The following is a 12,237-nucleotide window of genomic DNA, read 5'->3' as shown; positions in this document are numbered from 1 at the left end:
TCACAAGACATGAGGGAGGGACGGAGGGAGGGACGGTGATCGACCGAGGAGGTCAGGCGACGGCCATGGCACGTCCAGATGCGCCAGCGACTTCGTCGTCGAGCTGCGCCGCGCCGACCGGGAGAGTAGGAGTGAGGGGGACGGCCGCCTTCTCTCTCCGAACGCCGTGGCCCGCCTCCTCCTCTGCTCGAGCTGCAGCCAGCGACCACGGCACCTGACCCCACCTCTGTCTCCTTCTCCACAACCACCAGCCATGGAAGGTCTCTTCTTCGTCAAGGTCCCTCTTCTCCTCCCTCCCACTCTTGGTTTCGATTTGGTCTCTCCCTGATGCGTTTTCCTCACGCGCGCAGACCACCGTGTGCATCTTCCCGGCACGCCGCTCAATGTGCATCTTCACGGCGCGCCGCTGCTCTGACGCCATGGAGCGCCCCCAATCTCCCTCTCTCTCATGCTCTGGCTGTCAAGGCCGTCCAGCCGTGAGTTTTATTCCTCACAAATTTGATGCCCAGTTTGCTTCTATACTGCACCAAGCGTGAGAAAACTGAAACTTTGTTCAGAGATGTCCATGTCACAGGGATTCGATCAATTATTGTGGCTATGTGACAATGCTAAAATGGATAGTAGAGGCCATGCACCTCGTAGGACTTAATCTGTGCCCTTCACATGCAGCGTCACGGGCTGTCAACTGTACCGTTCCTTAATTAAACTAGGAGTAATTCCTATTCTGACACTAGGGTGTCACGGACGGAATTTAATCCATATTCTTCTTCCCAAATTCGAGACTTTAAGCGCCAACTGGTGTATGTGATGAATATTAGAAGACAATGGTGCTTAGATTATCGATAGTTCTTATGAAATTATTCACAGATAATCACTGATGCTTGTGCCCATGATTTTGAACATGGATACTTTTTCATCAACCAAAAATGTTGCTCAGATTATGCTATTACATCAGAATGGATTCATTAATTAACAATTTTTCACTAGATCAAAACTAATTTATCTTTGACAGTTCTTGGTTCGAATGCTAATAGATGATATTTGCATTGCTTAAGATATGGGACAGATCGTTCACAAATTTCCAAGGTCCTGCTTAGGCCAAATCGACCCATTCGCTTGGTTCAATTTACGTAGACCTCTTCATGCCCAAGATGAGAAAATCTTGCGGTCAAAACTGTTTGATGCCACAATTGGCGTCATTTTCTTACCATCATATTATATGTGCCGCTGAACATTCAACCTTTAATCTTTGCTTCTGTAAAACAAGGCTTTCTTCTGTTGTGCATGGAGTGTTTGCTTGCACTTGCTTGCTGTGCTGCAAAAGCAGCTCATTCATCACCGCTGATTTGACATGTGCAATCAATGTGCACAGCCTGCATTTAAATTCCAGCCTGATTAGCTTTTATTTGAAGCCATTTAGATCAAGCCATCTTGGTTTGCTGCGTTTTTGCCTAACTAGCCTTTTATTCTTCTTCAGGTTTTCAAGGGGTTTTGTTTAGGACAGCCACGAAGCACAAAGAACAAACATGCTATTTAAGCAAGAGGGTAATGATCCTGATGATACTCTTGTCATTTTGTTAAATGAAATATGTGTCCTGTCAATGATTGCTGGATGCCAGCTAGTCCTACTGGTTAGTATAGCTATTAGCTAATTCTTTGTGTGTTTTCACAACATTCAGGCATTCTTTAGTCCTGCCAAAACAAGGTTTTGATGTTTCCTTCACACAAAATATTCATATCTGGTCCTATATGATGCGTGTGTGCATGATGGGTAGCCATGTACTACTTTACTAGCTAGCTAATAAGCTTGTTTTGCTACCGAATGATTGAATGGTGTCTCAGTTTGTACCTCATCTAGCTCACCGCCTAAAATTGCTGCTGTTTGGTTAGTACGCCCCTTCTTGGTGGGCTAAACATATTCGTTTGTTTGATTTGGAGCAACAGGTGCTCTCCATCGACGACCGGGACCACACACCTAAGCTGTTGATTGCCTCATTTCATTCTTCTTCTCCATATATTTTCATTTGATTGCCTGTTACATCTCTGCTTAAATACTCAGAAAGCTACTGTCCACATTTTGTTCAGTTGACTGACTAGTTATCTCTTCTTTGTTTAAATTGTTTCTGGTGAGAAACATATATTGCAATTCATGTCTTATATTCTCCTTCAACTTGACACACAGGTTGCATTGACTATATTTGTTTTTGTTCTGTACAATTGTCATGTTCCGTACAATTGTCATGTTCCGTACAATTGTCATGTGATCTTGCATTCCATTTTCTGGTTTGCATTCCATTTAATTTGGTTGCAGTTTACTTTGTACATACATAAATACATGCTTGGTTTCAGAGAGAGAGAGAGAAAGGTACACACACACACGGATGGTTCAGGCCCTGTTTTTTTATCTCAGCTTTAACAAATTCATCAACTGAGCTTGCATGCAACTAGTTTTTGCCATGGTATTGGGTTGGTCCTGCTTAGGCCAAATTCATCCATTGGCTTGGTTCAATTTGCATAGAGCTCTCCATGCCCAAGATGAGTAAATCTTGTTGCCAATCTGTTTGATGCCGCAATTGCCCTCATTTTCTTACCATCATATTATATGAGCCGTTGAACATTCAACCTTTAATCTTTGCTTGTATAAAACCGGGCTTCCTTCTGTTCCAAATTGAGTGTTTCCTTGCATTTGCTTGCTGTGCTGCAAAAGCAGCTCATTCATTCATTGCTGATTTGACATGTGCAACAAATGTGCACAGGCTGCATTTAGATTCCAGCCTAACTACTAGCTTTTAGTTGAAGCCTTTTAGACCAAGCCATCTTGGTTTGCTGCGTTTTCGCCTAACTAGCTTTTTATTCTTCTTCAGGTTTTCGTGGGGTTTTTGTTTAGGACAGCCATGGAGCAGAAACAACAAACATGTTACTTCAGCAAGAGGGAGAGTAATGATCCTGATGATACTCTTACCATTTTGTTACCAAAATGTGTGTCCTGTCAGTGCTTGCTGGATGCTGCCTAGTCCTACTGGGTACTATAGCTAATTCTTTGCGTATCTTCACAACTTTCAAGAGCTCTTTAGTCCTGCAAAAACAAGGTTTTGATGTCTCCCTTACACAAAATATTCATATTGGTCCTGCATGATGCGTGTGCGCATGATGGATGGTCACGTACTACTGTACTTGCTAGGTAATAAGCTTGTTTTGCTACTGATTGAATGGCGTCTCAGTTTGTACCTCACCGAGCTCGCCGCCTAAAATTGCTACGGGATAGGCACTGTTTGGTTAGTGCTCCTATTCTTGGTGGTCTTATCCTAATTATTTGTTTGATTTGGGGCAGCAGGGGCTCTTCATCGACGACCAGGACCCCACGCCTGAGCAGTTGATTGCCCCATTTTATTAATCTTCTCCATATATCCAGTTGATTGCCTGCTACATATCCGCTTAAATACTCAGAATGCTACTGTCCATGTTTTGTTCAATTGGACTGACTAGATATCTCTTGTTAAAATCGTGGTCTTGATCTATGATACAGGGCAAAATTGTAGGAACTTCAGTTGGATTTATAATTGTTAAGACCCTATAGTGTAAATTAGACCTGGCCAATCAAGTGATCCCCTTGTATAGTGAGAATTCAGAATGCATTCAATAATCCAAAGTTTTGTATTTCCTGGATAACGAACATTAATGATCTCTAGCTCTGACATTCATTCATCTAGTTATTAAGCGCATAAAGGGTTTATTTTTGTTGACCTATAGTCTAGCTCACCATTGACTGTTTCCCGACTTGATGTTCATGTTCTTCGCCCCGTGGCGGGATCACAGTGGACAAACCGGATGTTGAAAAGGTGGCAACTTTCTATGGCAATAGTTTGCTACCTTGCAACCTAGGATTATGCTGGTTTCTTCTATGATTTATCAAATTTCACTGCCCTGTTATACTGCAGCTCTATTATCTTTGTAGTTGAACACCACTCCCAAAAATCAAGTGTTACCAATAATATCAAGAATAGTCAAAGTTTAACAGCACAAAGACATCCTAACACAAAGATTTGGAACTGTATTCTCTAGAATACCAACAAAGTCCATCTTGAAAAGAGTGAGCACAAAGGGCATGATTATGAACATAATCACACAATCTTTCCATGGTTATCATCACATATGGCGCAGCATGAAATTGGGATTCGACATCTAAAGGACACTCAAATTAGATCTGGAGTGCTCATCTAATGCACATACATACAGTTGCTGCTCTTGATGCAACTATTGTTTGGGTTGCTTCTGGAAATAAGAAAATCTACATTGCTTGGTTCTTTCTTAATCTTGTGCAACTGCATTTCCTGGTATTCCCTTTTTGGCATGCTTAGTGTTGTGTGGGTCCATGTTGCCATGTCGAACAGACTTTGATCCTTAAAAATTTATCGAGTTCCACTTTATTTCTTAGAAGTCATGGTCTCCATAAACCATAATAAGGCCTACTCCTTTTCATCTATTAGCAAACATAACTTTGTTTCAAACATGCTATGTTATCTGCATCGGTTCATGTATAAAAATAGTTTTCCTTCTGCATTCGTCGGCATGGACTGCTTCACATATAAGAACAATCAATCATACCTTTTGGTTGGTTGTGCAAGGAAAGAAGTCAATGAATGAGAAGTTATTCTCCTAATTTTCTCACCTACTATAATCCAAGGTCATGTTTTACTTGATTGGTCATCGCATCAACATTTCTTACTGCCCAATCTGTTTCTCAGATATGATTCAATTTTATGAAATCCAGTGTCTTTGCTTCAGTGATAGTTAAGTGACATGTCAATTTGTAGGCCCAACTTGTTGATGTGCCTGAGCACTTATATTTCTTTCATTGGTTCATCCATGCCTTGTTGACTTCCCTTTTATTTTCCTTTGTTTAATCCCTAACTTGCTGTTTTACCTTCTGTAATGCAGGTTGCACTAGACCTGCGGAGGGGTTTATCTGGTTCTTATGGTCTGCTGCATGCCTGGAGGTGTCTCTGGCACAGCTGTGCCTCTTGAGGCGACCTCCTCTACCGCGGTGGTTGTGTGCGGCATCAGCTACAACCTCTCCGGTGAGTTCTTCTCGGCTCAGTGTCCTATCTCTGGCTCCCTCTCTTCTGCTCTGAACTCATGGCCATCCAGCCATGGATGTACCATGCTCTGTTTCATGGCCATCGAACCATGGATGATCTAGGGTTAGAGTTTTGGTACCGTTTGAGCTTAATTAGCTCAATTGGCTACTGTTTAAGGTTAACGATCTACTGTTACATTCATATCTCATGCTTTGTTTGCCATTTCCTTTTTTCTAAGGCCCTGCTAGAGTGTGAAGAAGACCTTTATATCGGTGTATTAGTTTTACCAGTAAGCGTGCTCTGTTTTGTGTAAATAGTGTCATGGTGTGGTACTTGAAACCTTTAGTTTGGAGATGCAAGAGGATATTCTGATTGGAATCTTGCTGAAATGTTAGATAGCTTTAAAGGTGTGGAAGCAGACTGCCTTATGAACTTGTTCAGGCTATTTTTCCTTCAAGGAGACATTGCTGCCAGAATTGTGTGTATCTTGGTATTACCCATCGGTAGAGAAAAGAAGTTAGAATTGGCTAATTCATTGTGTATTTCAGGTACCAAATTGGCATCCGTTATGCTGGCATTGCACGCATGGCGTTGGCCCTCTCCTTGAAGTTCAGTGCTGTACCAATCGTCGTGCCAGTCTGGGTTTGAGATTCTGATATCGATGTGGAGCTGTGGGTTAAACTAAGGTTTATTTGGACAGAACCGTGCGTGGGGGAGCCGTGTCTTGGCATTTGTGTCACTTCCGAAGATAAAGTTAGAGCTGTCGCTGTTCCGGCTTTTTTATGGGTATGCAATTGCTTTATGCAACCTTACATTCCCCATTTGCAGCTTATTCCTTGATTTTTGTGGTCAATTAATTTTGGCTGGCACCTCTTAACTAGTTTCACTTACGAATGAAATTTAGGCGATATAGTTTGATAAGTTTGGACTATTCATGTACTTCTTAAGATTGGGGCGTGGGACATGTTAGACACAAGTGAACTGAAGATATTACCCCCTCTCTTCTGCACATAGCTAGGTCTAGCATTCATTCCCACTGGCATTGAGATGGTTGAAACAAAATGAGAGGATATGTAGTCTTTAGGACTGTAGATTTTCTAAGTCTTAATTTTGTGAGTTTCTGCATGCAGAACAATTTCAACATGTTACAGTTTCTTATACCAGCTATATTTCATTAGCTCTTGCTCATGCTCTGTTGGGAGATTGTGAGCCCATATACTTTTTCGTATCTCTTCGATTACTTGGCCAGCGATTACTTTGACTCTTTGCTAACAATGCACTATTTTTTGCATGTACATGGCGCTTGCCTCCTCCAGCAATTCCTCTTCTGTCAATGTAAGCACTATCGTCTAAAATGTCTTTGCAGAATCATGGTTACATGCTGGGCTTGCTTTTTTTGTTTGTGGAAAATGACATGCTGATGTAGAACTCAGGTCCTCAGCCCACCTGCATATCCACTCTGACCCCCTCACGCCTAACCTCCATTGCTTTATTGAGTTATAGGAGGTTCAGTACCGATGAGCTTTGCATGTACTGGTGCACTTATTAGGTGATAGAACACTTGATATAAATTCGTTTGATCTATCAATATTACATTTTGTCCCAGCTTGCATTCAGCTAGTTACTCGATTTATTATCCTTATATGAATATTGAATAACAGATTAGTGAATCTGCAGTAGTCGTGGTTCATATTTCCAGAAGACAAGGTGTGTTTCAGATTAAGTGGTGAACATATTCTAATTGAAGTTGCGTTACATTGCATGTATCGTGCTTCAGAACAATTCTATAGTTATTGCCAGATTTTATTCCTTCAGGCTCAACTCTTTATCGTAGAAAGATATCATTTTTATATGCTTTGAGATAGAAAGGTCTCACCATTATCTAGTGACCTAACAAGTTACTTATGAATTCTGCTACCAGATTTCTCACGAAACTTCTAACGGAAGATCTGGCCGCGTCTCTCTGTCCGGCCCAAAAAGATTGTCCTTTGGCGGCTCCTCTTGGTCGCCTCCCGTGCTTAAACGCACGGATCCGCCTCCTGGATGGTGCTCCTGCGCCTGGTGATCATGGGGTGCATGCGCCTCCTTTGGTGGCTTCCTCCATCGCGTGACTGTGGCGGTTGTGCAGGGCATCAGCCACAAACTAATCTGGTGAGTTCCTCCTTTTCTCCTTCCTCTGCCTCCCTCGCTCCTTCCTGCTCTTAGCTCGTGGCCATCAAGCCACGGCTTATATCATGCTCCTATTCAAGGGCGTCGAGCCACTGCTGTTCTATGGTCAGGGTTTTGCTACTGTTTCTATTAGTTGGCTTGAATTGATATTGTTAAAGGTCAATTAACTTGTGCTAGGTGCTAATTGATGCTTGCTATGACCTCTGGTTATTGTATTTGCAGTCAGTCATCTCTTCGTGGTTAATTTTCTGTAATTGACACAGTGGGTTGTTTTACTGTAATAACTGTTCATTTCTATTTAGATATAGCATGTACTAGCTCTAGGTTTTAGTTTCTTTGCTTGCAGCAGCATGGCAAGTAGAGGCATTCGATTTGGTCGTCTCAGGGGCATGAATCGGCTTTTGGTGGTGCTTCTCAGTTTTGTTTGGAAGCAATTACTGAACTAGAGAGAATAACTTTCCTGGGGTTCTTTTATGATCTTTTCTTTGTAGGATAACACTAATTAGGGGGCGTGGTGTGTTTTTTGGATGAAAAAGGTGATACTAAGAGCTCCAATGATGTTTCCTGCACCCCCTGATACATTGCTTTGTAGAAGTAGTTGCACACTATATTTCTTTCCTTACGAAGCTATGCCACCAGCCTCTGAAAGGTGATGCCATAGTGGCACCGCCAACACTTACTTGGGTGTATGTGACCGTACATCTTCATTTTCGCTAGCTCAATGGTTGGGCATCTTGGTTTTCCCTCTCCTTTTTGGTTTTGAGCAAAGCATGCTATTGTTTGTTGCCATCTCCTAGTTGTAGTATAAGCCAACACTTGGTGTTGGATTGTCTAGTGTCTTTGGATCAGTCACTAGAAAACATTTTGTTTGTGAGGTTGATGCTTGCAGTACTTTTGTGGCAAAGCTATGCCACCACCAGCATGTCAAAGATGATGCCTGCCGGCACTTGGATTATGCGACTGTCCGTCGTTAGTTTTGCTAGCTTATGTACAACTGAAGGGTTGCTCTTGTTTTAAAGGGGTTTTGATCAAAGCATGATGATGTTGCTTTTGTCGTCTTCCTTATAATAGTATGAAACAACAGTTTGTGTGAGATTTTCTAGTTTCTTTTTTTATCACTCACTGGAGAAGATTTAGTTTGTGAAGTTGCTGTGGCCACCGATTTTTTAACTTGTGTGTGGATTTGAAGCTCTGATTTGTTCCTATGGCTGTCAGGTTCCATGTCATGGAATGGATGGATGATGGTGAGCGACCACCAATGGATCTGGCCGAATACAATACGCCTTGCCGGTCTAGAGAGTCCTTGGAGATCTTGCGAGGAGGTGGCCCAATTGGTTGAAGGCAGGGGGGAACTCGCTTGACGTGTCTCAGCAATCAACAGATAGAACTTGTGCTGTCTACACAGGTTGAAATACAAGGAGGCCTAGGCCAGCGAATCTTGAAGATAACAGATAGGCGTTTTCGTGTTTTTCTTTTCCGTCGGGGAGTTGTGAAAAATTGGATGGAATGGTGATATATGTTGAAAGGTCTCGTCTCAGGGAGGGATTGCTACTGCTACATACATAGTGTTGTAAAATTTGGATTGTTTTTTTGGTCAGTGCATGTCAAGAGATTGGACTGGTTGAATGAATCAAATGGTTAACTCTCCATGAATGAGGGAATGCATGAATGCCAGCTCGTTCATTCATTTACCGAGTATTTATTTATATGATAAAAAGTGGTGCCTGAAAATAATATATAGATACCTATCTATCTGTCTGTCTGTCTATCTAGTACGTTGATGTGGAAAGCAACTGTGTGATGATTATTGGAAAACAACTGCTTGCTTGCATTCAGATTTACCATTAGACTTGAAAAAGAGACTGGAGTGGTGTTTGTATGTAAGCAGAGGATTATTTGGCTGGCAGTTCTTTTCCTCCTTTGACAATCATGGATGGATGGGTCTTGTTCTTGTCCTCCTTTTTTATGCGGGGTTTGTTCTTGTCCTCCTTGACAAACGAACATGGATGGATGCTAGTTTTAGTGTCGAAACTGTCTTCGTCGCTCGCTTGTGAGGTTTGAGCTTGTCCTCGGGTTGGTTTTCTTCGTCGCTCGCTTGTGAGGTTTGAGCTTGTCCTCGGGTTGGTTTTCTTCGTCGCTCGCTTGTGAGGTTTGAGCTTGTCCTCGGGTTGGATTTGGATCCTTTTCTCTTTTGTTATTTTTTGCATGAAGATTATGTGACAAGCAAGTTGAAGATAATCAATCTGTAGTGCGTGTTAATGAATAATTATGTTCAAATTACTACTTCGAATTGATGGGGACAAGCTCAAACCTCACGAGTCTTGATGATGGCTCAGCTCGATCATGTGATCATTCGAATTGAATCTGTGTAGGTACGTAGCATCTTTCTGTTATACTCCTATGTATACTCTTCATGTTATACTCAGCTCGACCATGCGTTCAAATACGCAAGTTTGTTAAGAGATGCAAGGGCGGAGAGGATTAGGGAATAACACAAGATTTGACGTGATTCATTGACAATAGTTATTAATTAATTAATAAGGCAGGAATAAATGAAAACTACATACCTACTACTTGCGTTATTTAAGGGAGGGAGCACGTATTAGTTAAGAAACACAACTTCCCAAACCAACCAACGCAGACCCCTAGGAAGTATATCGCTCCCGCCTCCTCCTCTTCCTCCATTACTCCCTCCATCCTGTTCCATCCATTGGTGGCCGCCTCCTCACGCGGATCACCCTCTCATCCGACGTCTCTCCGCGTCCCTGCCCACTCTCTGCCTACACCATCTTCTCATCTCACACTATATATGTCCAGCCCGCCTTTTTCTCTCGCGCCACACGGTTCTCCCCTTCTATGTGTCGATCGACTAAGCGCCAACCACCAACTCCTCCTTTCTCCTCGAGGCAGCACAAAACAAGTACATCAAGCTGCCGGCTAGCCGATGCGGTGTCCGGCAATCACATGATGTTGAGAGATGCTCCGTTGGTGAGCGAGCGACACCATGATCTTGTCTACTCGAGTGGCCACGCTCTTTGACTCCTCGGCCATACTCAGGTTGGTTGGTTTGGTCCCTCCTCACCTGCTCTCTCTCTCTCTCTCTCTCTCTCTCTCTCTCTCCCTTGGCATGTTACCACTCTGTCGAGTCGAGGAATTTTCTTTTGAACCTTGTGATGCAGATGTGAGAGGATGATGGGCCAGCCGACAGGTGTTTGTTTCTGAAGATTCAGACGAGCCAATGCAAGCAAAGGTTAGCAGAAAAATAATGTATGCATTATCATGCAGTGGTTCAGTTCTTCCTTGCATTGGTAAATAGGCTTTCCTGTACTTGCTACCAAATGTTCTTATTTGATCTAGTTTTTCTATCCCGGCACTCATGCTTCTAGCCGAAACTACATCTCGGCTTGTACTCCTATTAGAATGCGACCACGGGTGGGTCTTGTGCGTTTCCTCGGGTGGAAATACTAATGATGTTGTGCGCGGGTGGGGCTTGTGCGTTTCCTCGGGGAGTATATAATTTGTTGTTGTTGTTGTTGTTGTTGATTTTTCTCCTGTTAAATTGATAGCTCTTCGAATCCTTAGCTCATCTGTTCATTTATGTCTAAGGAAAGTTGTGATGTGAGTCTACAATGGTTGTACATGTTAAGTTATGCCACCAAACGCTTGTGCGTGTAGCAGGGGTTTAATGAGTTTAAATAGGGTTAGCCGTGTGCTGATCGTGAAGTGTGGAGAGTTGTATCTTTTATTAAAAATATGGCCGCAGAACAATGTTGGGCGTTCCAGATAATGGGACATGAGGAAGTTTGGATGATTCTACCTATGTGTTGTGTAGAACTTTCCCTCTTTTTGTTGTGCTTTAAAAGTAGTGTTGACCGGTGTGTTTTAAGTACTACAGAGATGGTGTATGTGGAACGTAGAAGCCTCCTTGCAGATTTACTGAGAAAGATTGGTGGAACATGACCCTTTTTTTGGAGTAGTGGGACATGACCTTTTCTGGGGAGTATAGTCTTGGTGAAGGGAAGTGTACCGCTTGATGCTACATTTGTAGTGTTCAAAGTACTTGTGCTGAGTCATAGCGTGGCTAGTCTAAGGGAAGAGATATTAATCATATTTATCTGTGTTATATCTCGTGATGAATGCATAGAGGAGACCGCTGCAGGGGAGGTGATTTGGCCGCTCCGTAAAATTGTCAATTTTGCAATAGGTGTAAATAACACAGAGATGCGCTTCTGTTATTTGGAATACAATGAAGAGCATAGTAATAAAGTGCGAAATGGAAGGGTAGAAGGACACATGGAAATGATGTCCAGAAGGTCGAAGGGGACGACTTTGATGTGAGCTCTCTTAGCCTTAACATGTTTTCTTGTGTGCAAATAAGCATGTCTTTGTTGCAGTTTTCTTCTTCTCAAAGAGTAACTTAGTTGTAAAAATGTAAATGGCTGAAATGTGGTGTTTAATTGAGGTTGCTCCTATTGTTGAGCGTGGCTGACTATTTTTAGTGGCAATATAGCTAAAATAGTAAAACCTTGAACATGTAATACTTTTTTAGAACAGATTTAAGGAAGTAAATGGAGTGATGCAAATGTAGAACTTTGTTGCATGGGCCATGCATAGATCATACGAGATATATCGTTAATTTGTGTTACATAATGCTTTGCTACAAAGGGCATATATAACCTTATTTCCTGTAATCAACTAACACATTTATAATAAATTTTAGACAATAAAACCAGCCAAATTATTTTTAGCCATTTGATTGTAACCAATGAATTTGTGTGTGTTTGATTAATGTTTTCAGTCAAGAGTTGTCTTGCCCTTATCCTAATTAACCATATTGATCTCATGTCGTCATGTCATGTCATGTCACTGAGGGCTATAAAATTTCCTCTAAATTGGCATCCTGAAAGTCCATTTCGTTTGAAGAAAATGTTGTCTTCTCGGCGGCAATTGGATTTTGTGATTTAGATTGCTTTTTTTCTTTTCTGTGATC

At 42.1% G+C, this 12,237-nt stretch overlaps 1 protein-coding gene across 8 annotated transcripts; it reads left to right on the top strand.

Moving 5' to 3' along the window:
- Positions 1–8,949, top strand: LOC123164122 (uncharacterized). Of its 8 annotated transcripts, none has more exons than XM_044581544.1 (10): positions 1–260; positions 351–476; positions 1,478–1,545; positions 2,865–2,937; positions 4,939–5,078; positions 5,627–5,686; positions 5,779–5,864; positions 6,395–6,413; positions 7,000–7,229; positions 8,463–8,949. In XM_044581544.1, exons 2-9 carry the CDS (start codon positions 449–451, stop codon positions 7,141–7,143), a joined length of 618 nt encoding a protein of 205 aa, XP_044437479.1. In that variant the 5' UTR covers positions 1–260; positions 351–448; the 3' UTR covers positions 7,144–7,229; positions 8,463–8,949. The 8 variants fall into 8 exon arrangements, 2 of the variants coding, with proteins under 2 accessions (XP_044437479.1, XP_044437477.1); XM_044581542.1 differs by having other exon boundaries at positions 1–277; XR_006482169.1 differs by adding an exon at positions 3,182–3,275 and having other exon boundaries at positions 7–277; positions 2,865–3,089; positions 5,627–5,864.
- The last annotated feature ends 3,288 nt before the right edge of the window (positions 8,950–12,237 follow it).

This window comes from Triticum aestivum, chromosome 7D (assembly GCF_018294505.1).
Source record: "Triticum aestivum cultivar Chinese Spring chromosome 7D, IWGSC CS RefSeq v2.1, whole genome shotgun sequence".
Taxonomy (NCBI): domain Eukaryota; kingdom Viridiplantae; phylum Streptophyta; class Magnoliopsida; order Poales; family Poaceae; genus Triticum; species Triticum aestivum.
Note: the sequence above shows the minus strand (reverse complement) of the source record. Positions and strands in the feature narration are given on the sequence as shown.

Bases quoted from the DNA above. Each gene is read 5' to 3' on its own strand.
- LOC123164122 (XM_044581544.1), top strand. From the start codon at position 449: ATGCTCTGGCTGTCAAGGCCGTCCAGCC. The intron at 1,546-2,864 runs GTAATGATCCTG...ATTCTTCTTCAG, and splicing joins CATGCTATTTAAGCAAGAGG to GTTTTCGTGGGGTTTTTGTT. The intron at 5,079-5,626 runs GTGAGTTCTTCT...TGTGTATTTCAG, and splicing joins CATCAGCTACAACCTCTCCG to GTACCAAATTGGCATCCGTT.